This window comes from Protopterus annectens, chromosome 6.part0, assembly GCF_019279795.1.
Source record: "Protopterus annectens isolate FY-2018-M chromosome 6.part0, PAN1.0, whole genome shotgun sequence".
NCBI lineage: Eukaryota > Metazoa > Chordata > Ceratodontiformes > Protopteridae > Protopterus > Protopterus annectens.
The window spans coordinates 241788045-241815330 of record NC_056737.1 but is presented as its reverse complement, the minus strand read 5'-3'; the positions used below and the strand labels follow the sequence as shown (position 1 = coordinate 241815330).

The window sequence follows — 27286 nt, the reverse complement described above, 5'->3', positions numbered from 1 at the left end:
CTTCTGTGCTCATCCCTAAAGATTGGTTCCAGGCACAGAATCTTTTCCTTTTGTCAGCATAAGATTTTCTAATACTAGGCCTTCTCACCTCCAAGATGACATCCATCGCAGGTTTGCTGAGGGATGATAAAGGTGAATTTAAGTGATTAGCCAGGCTGCAAGGTTCAATGTTGGAAGCTGAGGGTGTAGAATTTGGTTCTCCTGCTGAGACAGCAAGGAAGGGGTCTGAGGCAGGTGCCATGGAGATATTTGTGACACACTGCACAGGAGTGGGTATCATTGTTGGCGTGGCCAGTCTGGAGCAATCAAAAACATTCTTGGTTTGTCCTGTTTGACTTTTAGCAGAACTTTGGAGAGCAGAGTCAGAGGGGGAAAAGTGTAGACTGATAGGTTTTTCCAGCTGAAGGACAGAGCATCTACTTTCCAGGCTTCTTTGTGGGGAGTCCTTGTGCAAAACTTGTCCAACTGGTAGTTCTGGGGGGAGGCAAATAGATCCATGTCTGTGCTCCCCCATTTGCTTGTCAACATGTTGAAAATCCGTGGTTCCAGTTTCCACTCGTGTGGGTCCATGAGATTTCTGCTTAGTCCGTCTGCCAGTGTATTCAATTTTCTTGGCAAGAATTGAGCTTGTAGGTGCACTTGGTATCTCAAGGCTGTGTTCCACAATGCCATGGGTAATCTGCAGAGGGGTTAAGAATGTCTACCCCCCTGCTTGTTTATGTACCACATAACCGTGGTGTTGTCCGTCTTTACCATTAGTTGTCCTGGAAGAATATAGTCCTTGAAGGCTGTCAGAGCATTCTGTACAGCTAACATTTCTTTTTGATTGATATGTAGGTGCATTTGATTTGGGTTCCATTTGCCCTGAATGCACTTCCCTGCCAGGTGAGCCCCCCATGCATAGTCTGATGCATCTGTAGTTATGGTTTGGGCGGCAGGGGGTAGTGTGACTGGCAGTCCCTTGTTTTGGTGGCAGGCCCCTGCCCACCATAGGAATTCCTGGTGTAGGCAAGGAATGATAGGAATCATTGTTTCCAGGCTCTGACCGTGTTGACTCCATAGAATTTTGAAGTACCACTGTAGTTTCCTCATATGCAGTCTTGCATATGGAATTAGAAGAATGCAGGAGGCCATGAACCCCAAGGCTTGCAGTATTTGTCTTGCTTATAGCAGGGTTTATGTGGCCACTTGTTTGAAGTAAGTTACCAAATTAATTTGCTTCTCTGGCATGAGGAAAGCCATCTGGGCAGTTGTATTCAAGCTTACACCCAGGAATGTTATCTGTTGAGAGGGTACCAGTTGTGATTTCTTTACATTTATGGTGTACCTCAGACAAGTTAGAACCCTTTTTTACAAACGCCAGATGATTTAGAAGTATGCCCTGGTTTTCTGCCTGAATTAGACAATCGTCCAGGTATGGATATATTTGAATATTTCTTTGCCTGCAAAATGCAATAACTGGAGCCAGGCACTTTGTGAATACCCTGGGCACACTAGACAAGCCAAAGGGCAGTGCAGAGAACTGATAATGCAAGTAGCCTGCTTTGAAGCGTAGGTATCTTCTGCAAGATTCCCTGATTGGGATGTACAGGTATGCTTCTTGTAAATCTAGAGTTGCCAACCAGGCATCTTTGCCTAGCATAGGAAGTAACTGGTGAAGAGTCAGCATCTTGAATTTTGGAATGTCCAGAAAGGTGTTTAGAGTAGAGAGGCCCAGAATTGGGCGCCACGATTTGCCTTTTCTGGGTACCAGAAAAAGCCCGGAATAGAAACCTTGTCCCTTTTCCTTTTCTGGTACTGGTTGAATAGCCCCCATGTTTAAGAGGGAAAGTACTTGTTTTTTGAGCCTCTTCCCACTGATTTGGGGGCAGGTCTAGCCACCCGTTTGGTGTTGGCAACGTGTGGAAATGAAATCTGTATCCCTGGAACAGTGTATTTAAAACACATTTGTCCTTGGTTATGAGTTCCCAGTCGTTTGCATGAAGAGCATTTTTCCCCCCAAAGGGGCGGCTAAAAGGTAAGTGCTTGATAATTTTAAAAGGAAGTCATTGAGACTGTTTGCAATAGGGGGGTGTCTTGTTATTTCCAGATTTGGAAGTGGAGGCCCCCCATTGCTTAGTTCTGAGCATCCCCTGGTACTGAAACCTGGTACTTTTGGTGTGTCTGGGTTTGGCTTGAGAGGATCTGGAAGGTGCTGGAAAAGACCAGTTCTTAGTAGGCCAGTGCCTACTAAATCTTGGAGGTGGCACTTGTAAGAAATCTTTAACAGTTTACATAGATTTAGCTTGATCTTCCATCTTTTTTAGAACTTCTTCAGCCTTATTGCCAAACAGACGGTCCTGATTTAAAGGAGCATCCAACAATTTTGCTTTAACATGATCAGGCAAATATTGCTCCTTAAGCCAAGCATTCCTTCTAAGCACAGACCCAGTAACAGCAGCCCTGCAGGAGGCCTCCTAAAGAATCAAAACCACATTTCAAAGTATGTTTTCCAACTTGTTCAGCAGAATGCAATGGTTTGTGTCTTTCGGCTTTTCCCGGTTAGGGGTTGCCACAGCGGAACTCCGGTCCGCTAATGATTGGCAGTTGATTTTTACGTACTGGCTTGCCAGGCCTGACGCACAACCTTCAACGAAGGTACGCCCATTCATGCATGTCTCCATGCAGTAGACGCTCTAGCTGAGAATCGAACCGGACAGCGTCTTACTGTGAGGCGACAACGCTACTGCAGCACCACCACCGCGGATTTGTTCAGCAGAATGCAATAAATCCTGTAAATCTTTATTTTTCACACAGTCAAGAATCAGCATCATTTTCTGTTTAAGCAGTCCAATAATATGCTGTTGATATTTTAACGTATGAAATTGGCAGTTTAAAGCCCTGATTGCCAAAGTTGCAGAAGTATAAACCTTTTTACCCCATCTATCCAGCGCCCTGGAGTCTCTTTCAGAAGGGGTAGGATTTTTAGCAGTAGAAGCCTTAATGCCCTTGGGCCTCTGAGAAATGGTTTCTGGATCTGCAACAGGATTTTTGAAAAGGAATTTGTGGGACTCAGGAACCCTGTAGTATCTGTCAGGTTTACTAGGAGCCTGAGGCAGGGAATCAGGGGCCATATTGGATTCGGAAAACACATCATCAGCAATGTCTAGTACAGGAGGTATAGCCAAGGGCCTATGCTGAGGTAGAAGAAGGAAATCCCTAAGCCTCTTTTTTGATTCAGAAAATTCCTGACTTTCCCCAGTGGAAATGCTCCCTTAAGGTATGTAAAGTTTCCCCAAAAAAAAAATCCACGGGAGGGGAAGCGGAGGGAATGGAATCCTCTACATCAGAATCCTCATAAGTAGGTATGGACAAATCCAGGTCATTAGAAGAGTCAGAAGAAGCAGAAATCTGATCAGAAGATTCATAATCAAGCTCAGCCCTAGGCCTCTTGGGGGGGGGCGGGGTTGACTACCCCTGATTAGAGTAATTAGATCTTCAGCCATTTTGATTATTTGTTTTTTATGTATAGGGGTCTGAACATGTGGTCTGGGCATCGTTTTTTTAGACATAGATCGTGATTTAGGCCTTAGTAATGAAGGTGGAGCAAGTCTGTATGCCTGAATACACCCTCAGAAGCCGGTGTCATTGTATCAATTGTATTATGGTATGAAACATGTAAATCATGCATTTACTTTGTAGGCACTGGCTAGGGTAGTATATAAAAGCAGCCTTTAATATAAGGTGTTATTATATGTCTGTTGAATGATTTTAGAATTACATTTTAGATTTATATGGAATACATTTTACATTTTATTTACATATTTATAATATATATACACATATATTCATTAATTATTTATGTTATTGGAAATGAATTGAGTGATGTTTATTGAATTTGAAGGAAGGTTGTTTAATTTTTTGAATGACAGTATACGATAGTAGGCACTAGCACTTTAAATATGTGAAGCGCATATTTGGGGCCAAAAAGGTTTTAAAAGAGTGTATTGTTACAATGTTATTGTTCTGAAGAAGTCTGCATTGTTGCAGATGAAAGCGCTAAACCTAGTTGTACATTCCTAATGGTTTTGAGTTTCTTTTATTAAAGTTTTTATTCAGTCCAAGCCGTGTTCTTTTCGCTACCAACTACAGACATAGCTGACGGTGGGTTGCCGTCTGTCATCGTAATTCTGGTGTTGTTTTGCAATAGTGCTACGAGTGTGTCTGTAGCTATGGATAGTATATGTGGAGAGACGGAGGCTTTATTGGACAAAGAGGAACTGGTTTCATTGAGGTCAGAAGTGAATTCCTTGCGAACTGAAGTGTCCCGGTTAATTGATGTAGTGGGGCGGATGCAGAGCAATGCTGGTACCGTTCACAATGTAACGGTGGAGAAAAAGGGAAATTCTACACGGTTTCCACACAAACATCGACCCAGTACCAGATACCTAATGGTCAGGGGGAAGTTCGAAAGAGTGGTATGTCATCAAATGAACAGCCTGTTGATCGGAACACTACTATTAATAATGTAAGTGTCAACTCTGACAATGAGCTTACATTTGATTTTTTGCTTTTTAAAGTGGATGAAGAGTTTGAGCGGAACGGAGCTCGTCCTAAATGGTTGTTGCCAGTTAAAACTTATGCTGCGGCAACTAAGTCTAACTCTTATACTGATAAAGGTACTGTATATAATTCTTCTAGTCCAAGAGATAATATTGTACAAGTTAATAGTATGGACAGTGACGTTAACAAACTAGACATTTTTTTATCAAATGACTTTGATTTTACTACATGCGGTGTCTACAGCAAAAGTGCTTCACAAAAAAGAAGGAAAAGTGCGAATTATGGAACGTTGAAAGACATGATTTATCTTATGGGCAAACAGTTGAATATTAAAAGTATTAAAATTGACAGTGCCTATTTAATGAAATGTATATCCCTGGGTATTGTACCCATGGGGTTAAGATTTTTTAAGTTACCTATGGGTGTTAATTTACACAATGACACCAAGGCAGAATTCAACACTTTATTTAATACTTGTGGCATTAACTATATGAAGTTATTAATTAAGAAAACAATGAAAAATTGAGTAGAATGGTTATGGATTTGGAAAAGTTGAATAAGGACATATTGAGTGATATACTTTTTCCCCAATGGCGGGATTTGTATGATAAGCAATTCAATTTAGCGGACAGTAAAGCGGGAAAATATATGAGAGAAAAAAACAAAGATTTTACGTGATATGGAACAATACAAGGAAAATAAAGCTTATATTTAGAAACATACACATAATAAATATGAAAATAAGATGAATTATGATGTTAATGACGAGTTACATGAGGAAAGGGGTACAAATTTTCAAGGGGGACGTTTTTACACACCACATATGAAGCAGAATTATTTCCAGAGAAATCGACAAACTCGATGGTAGATGACGTTTTTTCAAAGTCTGATGGTTATTTTTCTGATGAATCATCTGCATCAGTTACACATAATGGAAGTGAATGATGGATTAATTTGTGAAGATGAGAAGGATAGAATAGTGTATCAGTTTAATGATTTAAAGATTTATAATTATAAGGATGATACCATTAGAGACGAACATGGTTCTCTGTTTATTAAGGGTATGAAATATATACCTACAGTTGTGTTCAATGTAGTTGGCACCATAACAATTCAAATTATATTGTAGAAGGCTAAATTTAGCTTTGTCATTCAATAACAAAGGTGACAAATCCAAGAATGTTGTTAACAATAATAGGGATATGTGTAAGAAAAAAAGCACTTGTATTCCCCCGAGCCATAAAAAAGTGTCTAATTTTGAGGAATTAGTTTGTTTTGATATCCAGTGGTGTAACAAAGCAACTAATAAACATTTGCTAAAAGACAACTTAAATATGAAGGAGAGGCAGTGTCTGGTAGAATTATCTAGGAATAAAAACATAAGAGTTATGAAACCAGACAAGGGAGGGGGTATAGTACTTTATAACACGATTGATTATATAAATGAAATGCAAAAAATACTAATGGAGTCAGGTAATTATGATGTAACGTCCTTGAATGAGATTAATATATGTTATAAGAAAATTGACTTGGCATTAAATGAGTACTTAATAGATCAATGAATAACTGAAGATATATATAATTTTATGAAAGTTGAATTTCCCATTTTGGCTACCATTGTAGGTATCCCCAGGGTACATAAGAATATAGTTAAACCTCCTTTCCGCCCCATCATATCAGGTAGTAAATCGAAAACATTCCCAATCGGAGTGGTTATTGACAGATAGATTAAACTGATCTACGACAATATTCCACATTTGGTAAAAGATTCCTGGATGTTTTTATTCCATCTTACTCCAGAAATGTGGAAAGAAAAATTAACCTACATTACTATTGATGTGGTCAACTTATTTTCGAGTATTCCTAGAGACCAAAGATTGGATGATTTTTGTAGTACTCTAAGGAAATATTCTAATATGAGTTGGGACCGCATCAGTCTTATTACTGATATGATGGGTATTGTGTTAGACAATAATTTTATATATTTTGAAGGGGAATACTATAAACAAACTAGAGGTGTAGCTATGGGGGCTTCTTGTGCCCCCATATTTGCCAATATGGTTATGTTGGAGTTGGAAAATAATTACATATTTAAGAGTGAATACTATAAACATATATCCTATTACACTAGATTTCTGGATGATATGTTTATTTTATGGAATGGACCAGATGAGATTATTAAAGAATTCATTGAATATATCAATCAGACTAGTGAGTTTTTAAAGTTTACACACATTAGTAAGGAAGGAATATCTTACTTAGATACATTTATAAGGCATACTAGCAATGGATTTCAGTCTGAAATTTATCGGAAAGATACATTCTCCAGTGGATATTTAGAATACTCTAGTATTCATCCAAAATACATATTGAAAAATATATTTAAAGGGCAATGCATTAGGGCGGCACGAATGTCATCAAATTTTGAGGTGATGGAAAAGGAGTTGGAATTCATCATATCTATGTTTGCCAGTAGGGGGTACCCAAGATGGTTATTAGAAGATGTATCTAAGTATGTTCGGAATGAGTGGGGTAAAAAGTACCCCCCCTTACTGGGTGTTGAAATTAATAACATTAAGGTGAATAATGTCACAAGTGATGATCCTTTTAACAGAGTATGTGTTTTGATGTATACACCATGTGTTAATGAAATCAAAAATATTATTATAAGACATTGGAATTCATTAATAGTAGATGATGAGGTAAAAAATACAGTGGGTTTAAGACCTAGTTTTGTACACAAAATGGGTATGAATATCGAACAGTACCTGCAGCATGGCACTAGAGACCCAATAAATACCAACAAAAATGGAGTAACTAGGAGATGTGGGTCATGTAATCAGTGCTCAGTCATCAATGAAAGTGAAGGATGTAGATTGGATGACATAAACAAGACTTACATAAAATTCAAAAGGGGTAATTGTAATACGAAAAACATAATTTATCTGGCAAAATGTGTATTATGTTCCGTGTTTTATATAGGTAAGACAGAGAGACAGCTGCGTAAGCGTATATATCATCACTTATATAAAATAAGAACCAGAGAGACAAAGAACGCACTTTATAGGCACATAAAAAAACATGATGATGGACACAGTTTTAGGTTTGCAATTATCGATCAGGTGCATTATTCTACCTGGGGAGGAAATTTTAAAGCTATTTAAGTAAAAGGGAGGCTGTCTGGCAAATACGGACGGATGCATCCAGGGAACCGGGTTTAAATGAGTATGTATCAATAAAACTTTTTCTGGTATTGGAATAGTTATATATATTGTTCATTCCGTATCAATTTTATTATAAATTTATTATATGTTTACGGTCATCAAATTTTATGTTCATATTAGTGGTGTCGTATCAATTGTATTATGGTATGGAACATGTAAATCATGCATTTACTTTGTAGGCACTGGCTAGGGTAGTATATAAAAGCAGCCTTTAGTATAAGGTGTTATTATATGTCTGTTGAATGATTTTAGAATTACATTTTAGATTTATATGGAATACATTTTACATTTTATTTACATATTTATAATATATATATACACATATATTCATTAATAATTTATGTTATTGGAAATTAATTGATGTTTATTGAATTTGAAGGAAGGTTGTTTAATTTTTTAAATGACAGTATACGATAGTAGGCACTAGCACTTTATATATGTGAAGTGCATATTTGGCGCCAAAAAGGTTTTAAAAGAGTGTATTGTTACAGTGTTATTGTTCTGAAGAAGTCTGCATTGTTGCAGATGAAAGCGCTAAACCTAGTTGTATATTCCTAATGGCTTTGAGTTTCTTTTATTAAAGTTTTTATTCAGTCCGAGCCGTGTTCTTTTCGCTACCAACTACAAACATAGCTGACGGTGGGTTGCCGTCTGTCATCGTAATTCTGGTGTCATTTTAAATGTGTTGCATTTTATATATATATTGCAGTCTGTGATATCTTATAATAATTGTTTTCCATTGTTTTTCTACCCAAGCTGATTCTCAAAATGGTCCAGATGGATCCGCATTCAGATGCATTTATCAAATGCAAATAAATAAAATAAATGTATACTAGGTGTGTATCGGTCTCTATTGATATATGTAAGTAGCAAGGTTGTGAGTGGAGCACCCCCCTCCTCAAAAGCACTTTTATTGTATAATAGTTTATTTTGCAATCTGTTGGCCTTTTTTTTCCAGGACTTGCAAATTTGTGTTTTTTTAGGTGTGATAGGAAGCCATGCATCTGTTGATTTGAGTTATTTTGTAATCTTTTTGCAATGCTTTCAGCAAAATTTAAACTGATAATGGCTAGCTGTATCATGTTTGTTCAAAGTGTGTTTTTTTTACATCCATTTTTCACATTTTTTCCTCTCTCGAGATGCAACATAAACGGATATTGCATAATAGCAGATTATGCTAATGAAATAAAGTAAAACACATTTAACAGAAGTGTTCACAGTCTGGCTTCAGTGAAACATTTATGTTAAGGCCTCTGAGATACTTGATATTTATTCTAATCATGCAATGTCTTCCCCCTTTTGTAGAACCATTTTGTCTAGCACACTATCCCTCAGCATTTCACAGTGTGATGTTTAATCCAGCGGAGCCCAGATTACTAGCAACAGCCAATTCTAAGGAAGGAGTAGGTCTATGGGATATTCGCAAGCCACGCAGGTAAAATGCTTTTCTTTTCTTTGTCTCTCTTTTAATATTAGTACTTTTTTCAATAGCTAAGATGTTTCACTCTGTGTTCCTCTTTGAAACATAAGCTCTTATTAGGTGCATTAGATAGGCTAGAGGTTTGATTTGAACCTGTAAGTGCCAACATGGGATATGGGGACATCAGCACCTTGATGGACACTAGGCCTTTAACTTGTTTGCCAAACCTGTGAACATAGAAGGAGGATACCAGCAGGACTGTCGTGTTTCAAACTGGTCTGTTAGGAAACTGCTGATTTACCATTTGATGTCCTGACTGAAATCACTGTTGAAGTATTCCTGACATATGGGTTGTCACCACTGACATCCATCCAATGTACCAAATCCTTCCCTTCCCTAAGTCAAACGTCCAGTGCGTGACCTCAGCTGTTATGCTTTGTGGTATGTAGATGGATGCACAAGCATGGATCCATAGACTGTCTCACCATCAGCCCAAAAGAAGGTTATGCATCCCTCAGACTTTTCGTTGTTAGGTTGTTTGCTTTGATTTCTTATCCATATATGTCCCCCATTGGGGAGCATTCCTTTCTATCCTACAATATTTTGTTGAAAATTGAAGAGGTCAGCTAGAAGGGGTAAGCGCAAGTGCAGTAGGCAGATTGCATACAAAGACTTGCATACCACGTCTTTTTTGCTTAGGCCTGAACTCAAATGACAGATCTTGCTCAATCTGCCAGTGATTTGTTCCAAAAAACATTAGATCAAGGCTTTCTAATCATAACAGCTTTCTCGAGATCCAGCGTCGTAAATGCTTGGCCCAGTCCAATATGGCTGACTCCACATCCTCAGACATTCCTCTGCTGTGAAAGAAAAAAACTAAAGAGGCCTCATACAAATCCACAGTCCAGCGTTTCCAACTCCAGTGTACTCAGTGATGCAGAACCAGTGATATATCAGGCTGCTTCTCAGTTGCTGGCTACTGAGACCCCATCAGAGGCCGTTGTGACTCCGGAGGCCTTGCAGGCTGCCGATACATCCAAGGAACCGTGTCTCATCATTTCCGAAGGACTGGACTTAGTCTCTCAAATTTTAGTTAGGGAAGAGATTCCAGCCCATCTAATAGAAGTCTAACAGGGTTTTGAACCTCTGCATCTCATCTTCACACCTAAAAAGAAAAAGAAAAAAAAAACAGAAGACTAGTCTTGTGTTTTGTCCCTCAATATCTAGGGAAAAGGAGTGGGTATCCTTCTCACAGGGGGTTTTCAAAGCTTTTGTCTTTGAAACCTCCTTACTTTCAGTCTCATTCCTCTTCTGATGAGGAACAGGACTATGACTCTGACCATTCTCTGTACTATAATTTTCACTGCATTCTCCAGGAAAAATCTCTTCCGATGAAGAGGACTTTCTTTCACCAGATTCTCCTATTGGAAGTTTCCTTTGGGGAGACTATACAGAAATGATGAATGGTTATCCATGCAGTTCTCCGATGTTCAGAAGAGGTATTACACCCTCTTGGAGATGGTCACCTCTGTCCCTTCTTAAGTCCCTCCTGTCCTTGAGGCTTTCCAGGATACCTTTCAGTCCACCTCTTCTGGACTTGCTTCTCACCCACCAGCTCACAGGAGAACAAACAGGTTTTACAAGGTGCCCTAAAATATTTATTCAAGAACCTAGTGACAGATCCCTTTGCAGTCTCTTTCTCTTCAGATAAGCCCTCTAAGCATCTGCCCAGTGCAAATGCCTTACCTATTGACAAAGATAATAAGGCTTTGGATAGATGGGGAAAGAAGGTTTACACCTCTGCTACCTTGCTTTTAGGGTAGTTAATTACCAGACTCAAATGGCAAAGTATTTGATCTCTCTCCTGCATTCCTTAAACAAAGCTATAATGGATCCTCCTACAGCAGATTCTAAGCATTTGAGTTTACAGTCCCAGGCCATTCATATTGCTAGACACAGCATTAAGTGCAATTATGAACTTGTGGCTGCGTCTAGGGCAGCTGCCACTGGATCTTTTATTCACAAATATGCATGGCTTCACACTAAGCCGATACCTGAGGATTTCAAATCTAAATTCTGGACTCACCAGTGAACAAACACTTACTGTTTGGTCCTCAGGCAGCCAGTATGATCAGAACTTTCCCAAGACCAAGGTAAGACCATGAAGGATGGCAGACAGATACTACAGTCCTCATTTCCTAAATACTATAAGAACTACCCGCCTAAATCTACTTTCTTCACTAGAAGAGATCACAGGACAGTTCAGAAACAAACAAAATCCCTAGGAAAAGCTACTCTGAAAAAAAAAAAAAAACATTGAGAACCTCCAGTGAGGATGCCGCCTTTTGAGGCAAAATCCCACAACTGCCTCTGCAGCACCTCTTTCCCTGCTCTCAGTCCCATTACCCCCTCTTTCTCAAAGGCTGTCACTCTTCTTGGCCAGGTGGGAAGCTATTACCACTGACAAGTGATTCCTCTCCATCATCAGAGATAGATGTTCATCGTGTTACACTGCTGCAGTCATCACACTTGGGTTATCCTGCCGTCAGGCGGTCCCGCAGTCGGCCAGAGTTCCAAATTCTTGGTCCGGCGTCGGTTGCTGTCGCTTCTTCCCTGACGTCAGTGCGGCAGGGGTATATAAGAGGCATCCAATGCCATTTTCCCCAGTCTTTCTTGCCGCGCGGTGCCCAAAGCAGAAGCAGTTCGCAAGTGCCGGTCGGCCGACTCCTGAGATTTTCAAATCGAATTTCAGACCGAAGTCTTCAATAAAGCTAAGTACCCCGTTGGAGAACCTTTTCTTGCCTCAGTCCGATGTCAGAAAAAGTTAACAATTGCATTTCTTGTGGGAAGCAAATACCTCATAAGGACTTTCATTCTTATTGTATTCCTTGCCTAGGCCCAGACCACGACGTCACAGGTTGTCGGTTTTGTGCTAGGTTTAATAAACGAATTATCAAACATCGGTTTGATTTTGCCCGACATTACTGTGGTAGGAAATTTAATTATACCATGCCGTCGGAGCAACCGACGACCGGCATGCATAAAAAATGCAAGGATAAGGACAGGCAGCCTAGAACCAGGCCAGACTCCAAGGCCTATGCTGGGCCTCTCGCCGGTTCTCCGGTTTTCAGTGAGGTGCCTACGCAGCCCCTGATGACCGCTGATTTAGAACTCCAGACAGCTTCTGATTCACAAGCGGAGAGTACTAGGCCGACTCAGCCATCTTCTTTAGGCCCTTCCGACTCCAGAGCAGAAGGAGAGTCCGGTACAGTAGAAACGCCTTTGGTTGCAGAAGGTGTCTTCAGACCGACTACACTCACCATTAAATCTTATGCTAAGCTAAAAACTCCATTAAAACCTAAAAAGACTGTACATCAGTCTCCAGTACAAGGCCCCATGCCTAAGAAACAGATGCTTAAGATGGCTGAAGATTTGATTACCCTAATCAGGGGTTCCCATCCCCCTCCTGATAAAAGGCCAAGACAAGAGGAGGATTATGCTTCCTCTGACCAGGTTTCAATTTCCTCAGATTCTTCTGAGGAACAGGAATACTCCTTTCCCCCTTATGAAGATTCTGATGCTGAAGAATCTATTCCCTCAGCATCTCCTCCAGAAGACTACTCCTTTGGGGAAACTTTGCATACCATGAGGGAACATTTCCACTGGGAAGGCCAGGATTACTCTGATTCTAAGAAAAGGCTCCGAGAGTTCCTTTTACTACCCCAGCACAGACCACTTGCTGTCCCTCCCATGTTGGACATTGTGGATGATGGTTACTTAGAATCTAGCCTTAACCCAGACTCTCTACCTCCTGCTCCAGCCAAACCAGACAGATACTACAGAGTCCCTGACTCACACAAATTCCTATACAAAAGCCCTGTTGCTGACCCAGAAACAATTTCCCAGGGTCCCAAAGGGGTTAAGGCCTCTATTGCTAAAAATCCTGTACCCTCTGAAAGGGACTCCAGAGCACTAGATAGATGGGGAAAGAAGGTATACACCTCAGCTACTCTAGCTATGAGAGCCTTAAATTGCCAGTTTCACATGCTGAAATACCAGCAATTCCTAATGTCCAAATTAAAACAAAAAATGAGCACACATTCAGAGCAGCCTGATTTCAAGGAAATGCAGGATCTGTTACATGCAGCTGAACAGGTGGGCAAACGTACTTTACAATGTGGATTTGATTCATTGGAAGCTTCCTGTAGAGCAGCAGTGACTGGTTCTGTCATACGTAGACATGCTTGGTTAAAAGAACAAACCCTCCCTGATCATGTTAAAGCAAAGTTATTGGATGCACCTTTACAGCAGGATGTTTTATTTGGTGTAAAAGCAGAAGAGATCTTAAAGAAAATGGAGGATAAGGCAAAATCTATGCAGACGGTCAAGGATTTTTTTACAGGTTCAACCCCCTCGTTTCAGCAGAAATTAGCCAACAAAAAACTGGTCCTTTCCAGCATCTGACAGACCACAGTGGGGCAAATGACGCCCAAGGGGCAGAGGTCAGTCACAAGGCCCTTACAAACCACGACAATGGGGTGCCACTACCCAGAAAGGAGGAGAAGACAGGCCCCAAGCTAACAGAAGACAAACACAATGACTTAACCCTCAGACTGCCAAGCAAATCTCTCTTGGCAGCTCCCTTGGGAGGGAAATTAGCACTTTTTGCAGACAACTGGCACATCATCACAAAAGACAAATGGGTCCTAAACATTGTTTCACAAGGATACAGATTCCACTTTCACACCTTGCCAAGGATAAGAGGAATGCCAAACCTGCCACCAAATCAATGGGCGGAGGCACAAAAACAAATTACAGCTCTCATGGACATGAGAGCCATTCAACAGGTACCTACACAGGAGCAAGGACAAGGATTTTACTCAAGACTCTTTCTAGTCCCCAGAAAGGACAAAGCCTGGAGACTCATTCTGGACCTTTCATTTCTAAACACCTACCTCCTTGTACCCAAATTCAAGATGCTAACACTACAGCAGCTTCTTCCCATGCTGGGCAAGAAGGCTTGGCTAGTAACATTGGATCTCAAGGAGGCATACCTGCATGTCCCTATCAGACACAATTGCAGAAGATACCTCCGTTTCATTGCAGGTTCAACTCATTATCAATTCTCTGCACTGCCCTTTGGCTTATCTACTTCGCCCAGCGTCTTCACAAAATGCCTGGCACCAGTAATTGCATACTGCAGACAAAGAGGAATTCAAATATACCCATACCTGGACGACTGCCTTATTCAAGCAGAAAGCAAGGACATTCTTTTAGAGCATCTGGCGTTTGTCAAACACCTTTTAAGTTGCCTAGGGTACACAGTAAACGAAAAGAAATCAAAACTAGTGCCCTCACAGAACATAATATTCCTGGGTGCCAGCTTGAATACAACGGCCCAGATGACTTATCTCATGCCAGACAAACAACAACAGCTGACTCAAAACTTCAAAATGATAGCAACAAAGACCCAACTCCTTGCAAGAAAAATTCTGCAGGCCTTGGGATTCATGACATCTTGCATACTCGTAATACCATTTGCAAAACTGCATATGAGGAAATTACAATGGTACCTGAAGAGCGTATGGACAAAGCACAGCCACAGCTTGGAAACAATGATACCACTCATTCCCTGCCTTCACCAGGAGCTTCTATGGTGGGCACAGGCTTGTCACCTCAACAAGGGTCAGCCTTTTACCTTGCCCACAGCCAGGCAAACTATAACAACAGATGCATCGGATTATGCCTGGGGAGCACACATGGCAGGACAGTGCATTCAGGGCAAATGGGATACAGATCAAAGGCGTCTGCATATCAATCAAAAAGAAATGCTAGCTGTACAGAATGCCCTAACAGCTTTCAAGGACCTCTTGCATACAGGACAACTCCTAATAAAGACAGACAATACCACAGTAATGTGGTACATAAGCAAGGGGGCACACACTCCTACCCCCTATGCAGGCAAGCAATGACCTTGTGGAACACAGCACTGACTTACCAAGTTCAACTACAAGCACAATTCCGTCCAGGAAAGAAAAACACATTGGCAGACCACCTACGCAGAAACATCATGGATCCCCACGAGTGGAAACTGGATCCACAAGTATTTGCAATGATAACTCAAAAATGGGGACGCCCAGACATAGTTCTGTTTGCCAACCCCCAAAACTACCAACTTCGGAAATTTTGCACAAGGACAATTCCACCCACTAGCTTGGAAAGTGGACACCCTCTCATTCAGCTGGAAAACATTAACAGTGTATGCCTTTCCTCCACTGCCTCTTCTAGCAAAGGTGCTGCTGAAAGTCAGATTAGAGAGGCCACAAATGATACTCATTGCTCCAGACTGGCCACGCCAACACTGGTACCCAATACTAAGGAACATGGCCCACGGCCCACCATGGATTTTACCCCAAATTCCTCACCTGCTCACTCAGCAAAACAATCAGATTCTACACAGCCAGCTCAAGACTTTAAATCTGGCTGCATGGAAAATTATCTAAACAACCTGACAACACCTCTATCTAAAGCTGTTATGGATATCATTCTGGAGGCCAGGAGGCCCAGCACCAGGAAAGCCTATTCAGACAAATGGAAAAGATTTTGCGCCTGGAACCAGACTAAAGGCCAAGATCCCCTTGCTCCAAACATTCCTCAGATTCTACAATATTTAACTGAGATGTTGCACAAAGGACTTTCTTTTTCATCTATTAAGATCCACGCCTCAGCGATTTCAGCTCACTACAACACGGATCCACCTTTATTTTCACATCCACTCCTAAGACAGTACCTCGGAGGGGCTAAGAACATAAGAACGCCCAGGAGAACTCCAACACCAACTTGGGACTTCAACTTTGTTCTAGAAAAGCTTACACTACCGCCCTTTCAACCAGCTATTTCAGCTGATTTAAAGTTTCTATCATGGAAGACTGCCCTGCTACTAGCAATAACTTCAGCTAGAAGAGTCTCAGAGCTACAGGCCCTAATGGCAGTGGAGCCTTTCCTCATTTTTCATCAAGACAGAGTCGCTCTACGCACTAACCCTTCCTTTATGCCAAAGGTGGTATTCAGTGTGGCCCTAAGCCAAACCATTCATTTACACACCTTCTTCCCAAACCCCCAGAACAAAGGAGAAAGACGCCTGCACTCTTTGGACATTCTCAGGCAATTACGTTACTACTTGGATAAAACTAAGGCTTTCAGAAAATCTGACCAGCTCTTTGTATCTTATGCTGCAGGATCACAAGGAAAGGCCATCTCAAAACAGACCATTTCAAAATGGATAGGACATTGTATACGTTTCTGTTGCACACATCATGGGAAACCGGTACCTGCTAACATTAGGTCCCACTCCACCAGGGCTACAGCAACATAAACAGCCTTTCTCAGGGGGGTACCAACCAAGGATATTTTGGAAGCTGCCACTTGGAGTTCAGTGCACACCTTCACCAAGCACTATCACTTACCTTTATACTCTAAGACTAGAGCTGGCTTTGCCACTGCAGTTCTGCAGGGCCTACTAGCTTCTCCAAACCCTGTTTAACTCCACCACCCATCCTTAGCTTTAGGATTCAACCCAAGTGTGATGACTGCAGCAGTGTAACACGATGAACATAGTACAGTTTTGTACCTACCATAAATGTAGATGTTAGAGTGTTCACACTGCTGCAGTCCAGGTTACCCTCCCTCCATCCCCTCTGAACTAAGTTGAACTTTTCTGTACTTTTCTGTCTGATACAACCTTTGTGGTGTATTTGCTTGTAACTGAAGGTATTCTTGGTAATTTCTGTACATGTTTTATTGGCAATATGTGTTGCCCACCTACTAGGGGGCACCTGACATCTAGAGCTAGAAAAACTGAAGAAAATGGCGTCTGATGCCTCTTATATACCCTTGCCGCACTGACGTCAGGGAAGAAGTGACAGCAACCGACGCCGGACCAAGACTTTGGAACTCTGGCCGACTGAGGGGACCGCCTGATGGCAGGATAACCCAAGTGTGATGACTGCAGCAGTGTGAGCACTCGAACATCTACATTTATGGTAGGTACAAAACTGTACTTTTTTCCATGTCGTGGGAACATATTTCCCCTCTGAAAAGCATGCCACGACTTCCTCAAAACCAAATATCCCTTCAGGCCCCCATTATTCAAGACCTTTTGAGTCAGGGCACTATAGTACAAGTCCAAGGACTTCATGGGAAAAGGGTTTTACTCCAGGATTTTTCTACTCCCATGGAAAGGATCTTTCTGTCTCTCTTTCTGATCTGTCTCTCCTAAACATTTATTTAATGATACCATTTTTTAAACTACTCTCTTCATACTCTTCTACCTTTCACCCCCCCGATTTTTGTAGTGTCACTAGATCAGAAGGACACCCTTACACATGCCTATTTGTTCTTCTTGCAGGAGATTCCTCAGGTTTTTCGTTGGCTCCTCGTATTTTCAGTTTACTGCTTTACCTTTTGTTTTTTCCACAGCTCCAAGAGTGTTCAAAAAGCGTCTAGATCCAATAGTAGCTTTCATTTGCATTCAGGATATTCAGACTTTCCCCTGCCTTGGATGACTTACTGATCCAGGCTGCCTCTCCAGAAATTTTTGTTCATCATCTACACTTTACTCTCCATCTTCTGACAGGTCTGAGTTTTACTCTAAATAAAATCCCAAATGGTCACCACACAGGACCTAGTGTTTCTGGGCTGCAAACTGGACACAAAGAAAATGCATGCCTTCCTTCCCCAGGAGAACGTTCGCAATCTGTCCAGTTATTTCCAAAATTTTCTCCTCCATAACCAATTGCTCAGCAAGGGAGCACTTTGTGATTTATGGCAGCCACCATCCCTGTACTTCCTGTAGGCAGTCTTCGCATGACGAAGATTCAACCTGAAATCTGTGTGGTCCCAGCACTGTCAACACTTGGACACCATGATTTCTCTCTTTCCTTGTCTCACAAAGGCCCTACTTCGGTGGAGGGAAAAGGTCATCCTCAACCCAGGACTGCCATTCATACCACCTCCTTCTCTTCAACATGTTCTTATGGATGCCTAGAATGAGGTATGGAGGCATGAACAGAATCACACAGAGTGCTGTGGAAATTGCAGCTTCCTTTCCTGAAGCATCATAACACTCAGAAAGAAATGAGGGATGTTATCTAGTCCAATCTCGCCTACATTCTCTAGCTCGAAGTCTTCAATTGGCTCGTGGCTAAGAGGTATCCCATGGTGCAATGCGCCTATTCCCAGATCTCGTTTGCCGCTCGTACAGCTCGGACTTCGTCTTGCTCTTGGCTGTGGCCAAGTACAAATTTACTTATTTTTGTTCAATTTAGTAGCTCCAAAAGCTATTTTAATAGCTAGTGTGTGTGTATTTTTACTTTAGCAATTTAGTGTCTCTTCTGGTATCCCACTTTACCTGGTGTTTACGGGCTAGGCCCGTTTCAGTTAGAGGACCTAGTCCTCTCCCGGTTTTTCCTGTTGTTCTTTCTGTTGTTTACCAATTTAATCCTTCTTGGCAGCGTTATTTTTGTGGTGTGACTGTTGGTTGTTCCTCTGTTGGGTTTTTTCCTGGGCTAGGCCCAGTTAACTTAGAGGACCTAGTCCTCCCTGTGGTGACCTCGCGGTCTCTAGGCCATTTGAGTTAGAGGCTAGTTTCTCGTGCTTCTTGTTTCTGTGGTGAAGGTACCCCTACCGTTTTCCCCTGTGTGTGTGTGTGTGTGTGTTCTTGTCTCAACATGTCCAAGGAGTCTAAAGAGCACAGGCCTTCGGGCTTCAAAAAGTGTGTTAAGTGTAACAACAAAATGTCTCTGACAGACTGGCATTCTGTATGTGTGTATTGCTTGGGGGCTATTCATTTACAGGAATCCTGCTTGATGTTCTTCGTGTTTCACTGTTGCAGTCATTACATTTGGGTAATCTGCTGGCAGGTTGCCCTCAGTCGGCCTGAATTCCAAAGTCTTGGGTCCTGCATCAGTTGCTGTCCTCCTCTTCCATGACATCAGGTGGTCAGGGGTATAAAACAAGCAGCCAACGCCATTTTCTTTATTCTTTCTTGCCGCGCGGTGCCCGAAGCAGAAACATTTCGCAAATGCCAGTCGGCAGACTCCTGAAATAATCGAGTTTGAGTTTCAGAACCGAAGTCTTCACTAAAGCGAAGTACCCCGTTGGGGAAACTTTTTTCTTGCTCCATACCGATGTCAGAAAAAGTTAATAATTGTCTTACTTGTGGGAAGCAAATACCTCATAAGGAATTCCATTTATACTGTATTCCTTGCCTAGGCCCTGATCACAATGTGCCTGGCTGTCAGTTTTGTGCTAGATTTAACCAACGCACTATTAAGCGTCGGTATATTTTTGCCTCAAAGTATTTTGGAAACAGATTTAACTACCCAAAAATATCATCGAATAGCAATCCGACTACCGGAGTACATAAAAAACGCAAAGAAAAGGGCAGAGAGAGACAGTTGAGGTCCAAAACCGACGACGAAGCTTCTCCTAAGCCAGTCGCCGGTTCGCCGGTACTCAGTGATGCGCTTTTGTAGCCCCTGATACCTGCTGCTTTTGAGTTGCAGGCCCCTACCGACACCCATGTGGAGTCCGGCATGCCGCAAGATACTCAAAGTATTGAACCCATGGATGGATCTCCCTTGAATGGGTCCAGAGCCACTGAGCAGGCACCGGCTTCTTAGGGTGTATTCAGGCCTCAACATTTTTATGTCAAACCGATGACGGCTGCAAAACCAAAGACAAAAGCAACTTCTAAAACTAAATAGCAATGCATGAGCCACATGCACAGGCCTCTATGCCTAAAAAACAGATGATCAAAATGGCTGAAGACCTTATTACCTTGATCAGGGGTTCCCATCCCCCTCCAGATAAGAGGCCTAGGCAAGACACTGATTATGAATCTTCAGGTCAGGTTTCTATTTCTTCTGATTCCTCTTCTGATCAGGAATTATCTATAACTCCCAATGAGGATTCTGTTGCAGAGAAGTCTATACCATCTGCATCACCTCCTGAGGATTATTCATATGGAGAGACCTTGCATACTTTCAGGGAGCACTTTCACTGGGAGAGTCAAGATTTCTCAGAATCAAAAAAGAGGCTCAGGGATTTCCTTCTTCTCCCTCAGCACAGGCCTGGCCTTTAGACATTGTGGATGATGTGTTTTCGGAGTCAAGCTTGACCCCTGACTCCTTCCCTCTGGTTCCCAGCAAGCCTGACATATTACAGGGTCCCTGACTCACACAAATTTTTATTTAGAAACCCTGCTGCTGATCCTGAAACTATTTCACAGTTTCCAAAGGGAGTTAAGGCCTCAACAGCAAAAAATCCTACCCCCTCTGACAGAGATTCAAGGGCACTGGATAGATGGGGGGAAAAAGGGTTTATACATCTGCAACTTTGGCAATTAGGGCCTTAAAGTGCCAGTTTCATATGCTCAACTATCAACAACAGGTTATGGGATTGCTGAAACAGAAAATTATGTTGATTTCTGAATGTGCAGAAAATAAAGAATTGCAGGAATTATTGCATGCAGCTGAACAGGTTGGAAAGCATACTTTGCAATGTGGTTTTGATTCCTTAGAGGCCTCCTGCAGGGCCACAGTTACTGGATCTGTGATTAGGAGGCATGCCTGGCTAAAGGAATAAAATTTGCCTGATCATGTTAAAGCTAAATTACTAGATGCACCTTTACAGCATGATACTCTGTTTGGTATTAAGGCAGAAGAGGTTTTAAAGAAAATGGAAGACAAAGCTAAGTCTATGCAAACTGTAAAAGACTTCTTGCACGTGCAGCCACCAATATTCAGTAGACACTGGCCTACAAAAAAATTAGTCCTTTCCTGTGTCAGACAGAGCTCAAAGGGGCAAATCCAGATGCCCTAAAGGTTCCAGATACCAGGCACAAGATTCATACAGGTCAAAGCAGTGGGGTGCTTTTACCTCCAAATCTGGAGGAGATAAAACGCAAACCTACAGAAAACAGTCCCAATGACTTCCCTCTGCCTTCACCAAGCACTTATCTTTTGGCAGCACCCTTAGGGGGAAAATTAGCACTTTTTGCTCAAAATTGGCAGTTAATAACCCAGGACAACTGGGTGCTAAACATAGTATCACAGGGATACAGATTCCATTTCCATACTCTGCCAGTGGTAAACGGTTGGCCAGATCTGCCAAAAAATCAATGGGCAGAGGCACAGAAACAGGTTACGTCTCTCATGGATATGGGGGCCATTCAGCCAGTACCAGAACAGGAAAAAGGACAAGGTTTTTACTCAAGACCGTTCTTGGTACCCAGAAAGGACAAGGCCTTGCGGCCAATACTGGATTTATCGATTTTGAACACATACCTGGACATTCCAAAATTCAAAATGATGACTTTGCAGCAGCTTGGCAAGAATGCTTGGCTGGTGACATTAGACCTAAAAGAGGCATACCTGCATGTCCCAGTAAGGCAGTCGTGCAGAAGATACCTCAGATTCAAGGCTGGCTTAATGCATTACCAATTCTCTGCACTGCCCTTTGGCTTATCTACTGTGCCCAGGGTCTTTACAAAGTGCCTGGCACCAGTAATTGCATTTTGCAGACAAAGAAGTATTCAAATATATCCTTACTTGGATGACTGTCTCATTCAAGCAAAGAACAAGGACATTCTTCTTCAACACCTGGCATTTGTGAAAAGGCTTCTAACATGCCTAGGGTGCACAATAAGCGAAAAGAAATCACAACTAGTACCCTCTCAAAAGATAACATTTCTGGGTGCAAGCTTGAATACAACTGCCCAGATGGCTTAACTCACGCCAGCAAGCAAAGGCAACTGACTACTTACTTCAAACTGATGGCAACAAAGACAAATTCTGCAGGCTTTGGGCTTCATGGCATCTTGCATCTTACTGATTCCATATGCAAGACTGCATATGAGGAAACTTCAGTGGTACCTAAAAAGTTTATGGAGTCAACATCGTCACAGTCTGGAAACAATGATTCCTCTCATTCCCTGCCTACAACAGGCATTTCTGTGGTGGGCAAAGACATGTCGCCAAAATATGGGACAGGCCTTCACTCTACCCCTTGTCAGCCAAACCTTAACAGACGCATCAGATTATGCCTGGGGGGGCCCACATGGCGGGAAGATGCATTCAGGGCATATGGACCCCAAAACAAATGCATCTACATATCAATCAGAAAGAGATGCTAGCTGTTCAAAATGCCCTGACAGCCTTCAAGGACTTACTTCATCCAGGACAACTACTGATAAAGACGGACAACACCACGGTCATGTGGTATATAAACAAGCAGTGGGGCATGCACTCATACCCCCTTTGCAGATTAGCCATGGCACTGTGGGACACAGCTTTGACTTACCAAATACATCTTCAAGCTCAATTCCTGCCAGGAAAACCAAATACTCTGGCAGAAGATTTAAGCAGAAACCTTATGGATCCTCATGAGGGAAACTAGATCCACAAGTCTTCAGCATGATAACAAAGAAATGGGGGAGCCCCAGACATAGATCTATTTGCCTCCCCTCAAAATTATCAATTGAAAAGATTCTGCACAAGGAGTTATTACAGACAAGCATGGAAAGTGGACGCTCTATCCTTCAGTTTACGCCTTTCCTCCACTGCCTCTTCTTCCCAAGGTCCTCCTAAAAGTCAGACAAGAGAAACCAAAGATGATACTAATTGCCCCGGACTGGCCCCGCCAATACTGGTACACAATCCTAAGGAACTTGTCTCAATACCCAGCTTGGACCTTATCTCAAAGACCTCAACTACTGTCCCAGCAAAACAATCAGATCCTGCACAATCAACTTCAGACACTGAACCTGGCAGCATGGCTGATCATGTAGTTATACAAACAACACCTCTCAGTAAATCTGTGATGGATGTCATTTTGGAAGCCAGAAGGCCTAGTACTAGAAAATCTTATGCTGATAAATGGAAGAGATTCTGTGCTTGGAATCATGCACAAGGAACTGATACAGCAGAACCAAATATTCCTCAGATATTACAATACTTGACTGAGATGCTTGACAAAGGCCTATCTTTCTCATCAATTAAAATCCATGCCTCTGCCATTTCGGCTCATTACAATACAGAGCCACCAGTCTTTTCTCATCCTTTACTAAAGCAGTATCTTAGAGGAGCCAAAAATTTAAGGCCTCCTAGAAGATCACCAATACCTGCATGGGACCTCAATTATGTGTTGGAAAAGTTCACCCTGCCTCCATTTGAACCTGCTACTGCTGATGTAAAGTTCTTATTATAGAAAACAGCTCTGCTACTAGCAATTACTTCAACAAGAAGAGTCTCAGAGCTACAGGCCCTCATGGCTGTGGAGCCTTTTGTCATATTTTACCCAGACAGGGTGTCTCTGAGGACAAATCCAACATTTATGCCTAAGGTGGTTTCCAGTGTGGCTCTTAACCAAACTATTCATCTGCCTTTTATCCAAATCCACAAAACAAGGGGAGAAAATTCTGCATTCCTTGGACGTACACAGACAGTTAAAATTCTACTTGAGGAAAAATCCAACATTTATGCCTAAGGTGGTTTCCAGTGTGGCTCTTAACCAAACTATTCATCTGCCTTTTATCCAAATCCACAAAACAAGGGGGAGAAAATTCTGCATTCCTTGGACGTACATATACAGTTAAGATTCTACTTGAGCAGGACTAAATCTCTTAAGAAAAACTGAGCAATTACTGGTGACATATGCTGTAGGATCAGAAGGAAAGGCTATTTCAAAGCAGACTATATCAAAGTGGATAAGCCACTGCATTCGTTTCTGCTACTTGCACCATGGTAAACCTGTGCCCAAGGGCATTAGGACTCATTCCACCAGAGCTGCAGCTACTTCAGCAACCTTTCTCAGAGGAGTACCAACTAAAGACATTCTAGAGGCTGCTACTTGGAGTTCTGTTCACACCTTTACAAAGCATTATCATTTGCCTCTCAACAAGTCCAGGGCAGGCTTTGCCACTGCAGTTCTGCAGGGCCTTATAGCCACACCTGATGCTGTTTAGCTCCAGCCTCCAAACCATAGCTTTGGGATTCCACCCAAATGTAATGACTGCAACAGTGAAACATGAAGAACATAGTATAGTTGTGTACACTTACCATAAATGTAGATGTTCGAGTGTATTCACTGTTGCAGTTCAGGTTAACCGCCCACCATCCCCCTTTCATTCTGGAGTTTATCTTTCCTTCTCTATCTTCTACAACCTATGTGGTGTATTTGCTTGTAGATGAAGGTAAAGTTTATATTGATGCATGTATGTGTGTGTGTATATATATATATATATATATATGTGTGTATATATATATATATATATATATATATCTCTATATATATATATATATATATATATATATATATATATGTATATATATATATATATATATATACATATATATATATATATATATATATATATATATATATATATATATATATATATATATATATATATTGCTACCTTTTTGGGGGCACCAGACATCTGGGGCAAGGAAAACTAAAGAAAATGGCGTCGGCTGCTTGTTTTATACCCCTGACGACCTGACGTCATGGAAGAGGAGACTGCAACCGACGCAGGACCCAAGACTTTGGAATTCAGGCTGACCTGAGAGCAACCTGCCAGCAGATTACCCAAATGTAATGACTGCAACAGTGAATACACTCGAACATCTACATTTATGGTAAGTGTACACAACTGTACTTTCTATCACGCTTTTAGCCCCCGCGTGCTGCAAGAGAGGAAGAACAAGCTGATTTTGAGAGGATTGTTGAAACCATCTTTTGAAGAGGATTTGGAGAGATCCTCCAGTTCAAAGTCTTCTCCCAAATCAGATAAAAAGTTGGATTAAAAGTCTCCTAAGAAGCACTCTCTGGCTCCGTCAGTCTCCTCGGAGCCACCGGAGAAAATTATTAAGACAACTATAGCTTCTTCGGCTCCACTGGCTTCGGAGCCAATAGACGACAGTGCTTCTATTGTATCTACTTTGACTCCAGGTTTATTGGACCCAAGGTCAGATGTTAGTTCGGAGCCGGTCTCAAGTTTTTCGACCGGTCTCCCCTACTCGTAGGTCTCCCTCTATAAGGAGATCCAGATCCCCAACCATGTCCTGCAGATCCTCTAGGACACTTTCCGATGACTATGTCGATAGAGTGGCAAAGAAACTGCTTCAGTCATCGGTGCTGGCTAAATTGCTTTCGACTCCGGCCCAATCGGCTCTGGAGCCTGTCCCCCCTTCATCTTTGGCTTTTCCTCCTCTGGACTTTTCTTCGGAACCAGAGCTGTCAGTTCTGTCTGATGCTTCGAGATCGGCTCCATGTGCCCCTTTTAGCGCCTCGGCGCCCATCTCCGCTCCGACCCCATTGGCACCGTCCATGGGGTCCAGGGTCCACAGCTCCCCAGTCGGAGCTGAGAGGGTGGTATCGGGTCGATCTTCGGCTCCTAGCCTTCCTCTCGGCGCTTCGGCTCGGGTGAGCATGGACCCAACATCTGCTTCGGACCTCATTTCCTCGGCTCCGAGGTTGTCTTCTGCGGTTAGTCGACCTTCAGAGCCAGGGGGATCAGCCTTCGAGGTCATGAGTGTGCTGGCCAGGTCGTCAGCTGCATCCTACGGTACCGACAATCTTCCCCCTCCAACACCGATATCAGTATCAGATCACCCTCTGTCTAGGGACAGCAGAGACCTAAGGCCTCAGGATATCTCCTTGAGTGGTCCCCAGCTTTCTGAAGCCTCCTCGGGTTTTTTACCTGAGGAGCCACCCAGAAAGAGAGTGTGCAAGGGGAAGCACATTGACTCCCAAGACGAGTCCCTCACATCTGACACCGACTTCTAGGAGTCGGAGGGGTCCCCTAAGTCATCTTCTGACGATATCTCTTTTTCAGATGTCTTGGAAATACTGAGACAGAGAGGCGACTGGCCATCTAAAGCCCCTCTGAGGGGGAATCTGTGTTCCTGAAGGCCTTTGGTTCACAACCCTCTGCCTCTTGGGTTTCTCCCCCGTTCAACAAACTCCTGAACCTCGTTTGTCGAAAGTTGTGGTAAACTCCAGACACTGTGGAACCGGTCCCTAGGAGACCCAACAAGTTTTTGTCCGCTCCCCCTGATAGAGAATTTCTTTCAAAAGGCATTCCAGTAGATGCCATGGTGGTGGCAGCAGCCACCAAGAAGGAACTTGCAGAAACTTCATCTACCGTCCATCCCCCTAACAAGGAGTCCAGGGCTGTGGATAGGTATGGGAAGCGTGTGTTCTCTTCAGCGGCCTTTACACTGTGGTCGCTGAACTACTTGTCGCATTTTACACGGCTCCAAAGAGATCTCCTAAAGGAGTTGGGAGATTCTCTACAGGGTAACGTTTCTGATGCTGTGGCTCAGAAAGTCAATGCACAGATGTCTACCCTAAATTCTATTGCTAACTCCTCCATGAGGCTGATCTTGTACACAGCTGATGGAGCGAGCAGGGCTGCGGGTTCCGGAGTTTCTCTTAGGAGACACTCCTGGATGGGCCTGTGCAACTTCGCGGAGGCCTTCAAGTCTACCTTCACCAACGTGCCCTTTGATGGTTCATCCTTATTTGGAACCAAGGTGAAGGATACTCTCACTAGGTGCGAGCAGGAAGGAAAAACCCTGTCTGCCGTGGGAGTTCGTTTTTCCATGCCTTCTAGACGTTATCCCAAGGGCTAGAAGGGTGGGAAAATGTGGTTCAGAAAATCGCAGAGGTTTTTTCTCGACGCATAGAGTGATTCCCCCTCCAGAGGCAGAGGGGGGGTGGAAATTCAGGTAGACGCCACCCTAGAGGCAGGGGAGGCCCGCGTAACCAGGGGGACCGTGATTCCTTTCGTGGCTCCCCCTACCAGCGCTCCTGAGAGGAGGCCCAACTGCGCGTCTCTGGAGCCAGTCGGGGGTCGCATTTCTCTTTACCCAGAAGCCTGGCGAGACATCACCCAGGACGAGTGGGTATTAGAGATAATCTCCAGAGGTGATCACATTCCCTCTTCTTTCATCTCCTCCTCCAAACAAAAGAATCCCAGACGTTCCACCCAGTCAAAGGGATTCCGCAACCTTAGAAGTTCAAAAGTTGCTGTTAA

At 42.6% G+C, this 27286-nt stretch overlaps 1 protein-coding gene across 1 annotated transcript in view; it reads left to right on the top strand.

Moving 5' to 3' along the window:
- The window catches only part of DCAF5 (DDB1 and CUL4 associated factor 5), a 686846-nt gene that overhangs the window by 377933 nt on the left and 281627 nt on the right, over positions 1-27286 (top strand). The window contains exon 5 of the mRNA XM_044073987.1: positions 9072-9201. Within this exon, the coding sequence (XP_043929922.1) occupies positions 9072-9201 (130 nt within the window). The remainder of the gene's footprint in view (positions 1-9071; positions 9202-27286) is intronic.